The sequence below is a fragment of the Wasmannia auropunctata genome, unplaced genomic scaffold, assembly GCF_000956235.1.
Source record: "Wasmannia auropunctata unplaced genomic scaffold, wasmannia.A_1.0 LD336101.1, whole genome shotgun sequence".
Classification (NCBI taxonomy): domain Eukaryota; kingdom Metazoa; phylum Arthropoda; class Insecta; order Hymenoptera; family Formicidae; genus Wasmannia; species Wasmannia auropunctata.
The window spans coordinates 6,085,242-6,086,279 of NW_012026789.1; the positions used below are offsets into that span (position 1 = coordinate 6,085,242).

A 1,038-nucleotide genomic window follows, 5' to 3' on the forward strand; every position below is an offset into this window, starting at 1 on the left:
GAGGGCGGTCCCACTTACTCGGAGGTTATCCGTAAGGCCCGGGAAGAAATCAAGCTTGAAGAGCTTGGGATTAAAGAGACCAGGATGAGAAGCACGGTCGCTGGAAACGTGCTCATCGAGATCCCGGGGGAGGGCACCTCACCGGCGGCAGATAGCCTAGCTAAAAGACTCCGTGAGGCCTTTAAAGAGACAGACATACAGGTCAGAAGACCAACGCTGAGGGGTGAGTTGAGACTGGCCGGGCTCGACGCCTCAGTATCCACGGAGGAGCTAACCGAGGTCCTAGCCATGGAGGGAGGATGTGAGGCATCTACGGTGCGACTAGGCTCTTTCAGGCTGGCGAGAAATAATCTGAGGACGGTGTGGCTTCAGTTTCCCCTCCACGCGGCGAATAAACTGGCGGATGCAGGCAGGCTTCGGGTGGGCTGGTCCACGGCCCTAGTGACATTGCTAAAAAGGAGGCCACTGCAATGTTACAGATGCTTTGCAACGGGCCACGTCAGGGACAATTGCCCGAGCGAGGTGGACAGAACCAATAAATGTTTCAACTGCTGCGAGGAAGGCCATGCTGCGAAGGAGTGCAGAAGACCCCCGCGCTGTATGATCTGCAGAGAGAAGGGCCTGCGATACGATCATAGAACGGGGGCAGAAATCTGCCCGCCCTGCCCCCCAAGAAGAATGATCCGCCAAAGTCCAAGGCGAGAGGATACTCTGGCCGATCGGAGCAGGAAGGCCGAAGAGCATAGGTTGAATTAAAATGCCCAAGAGGATTATCCAGGTAAATCTGAATAGATCGTGCGGTGCCCAGGACCTCCTGACACAGACAATGCGAGAGCGGGAGTGCAGCCTGGCTTGCGTTTCGGAGCCACACCGAGTGCCCAACAACTCCAAATGGATGCGATCTAGGGAACCAATTCCCATGGCTGCGGTGACATGGGCGGACGACATATCCGCGAGCGTCTCAACCCTAAAAGCTGGGGATGGCTACGTGATGGTAGCATGGGGAAAACTGGTAATAGCATCCTGCTATTTTTCCCC

General features: G+C 56.0%; 1 protein-coding gene across 1 annotated transcript; it reads left to right on the plus strand.

Annotated features, from left to right (window-relative positions):
- Positions 1–84: 84 nt before the first annotated feature.
- Positions 85–756, plus strand: LOC105461494. Its single transcript, XM_011707990.1, has one exon. The coding sequence runs from the start codon at positions 85–87 to the stop codon at positions 754–756; it is 672 nt and encodes a 223-aa protein (XP_011706292.1).
- The last annotated feature ends 282 nt before the right edge of the window (positions 757–1,038 follow it).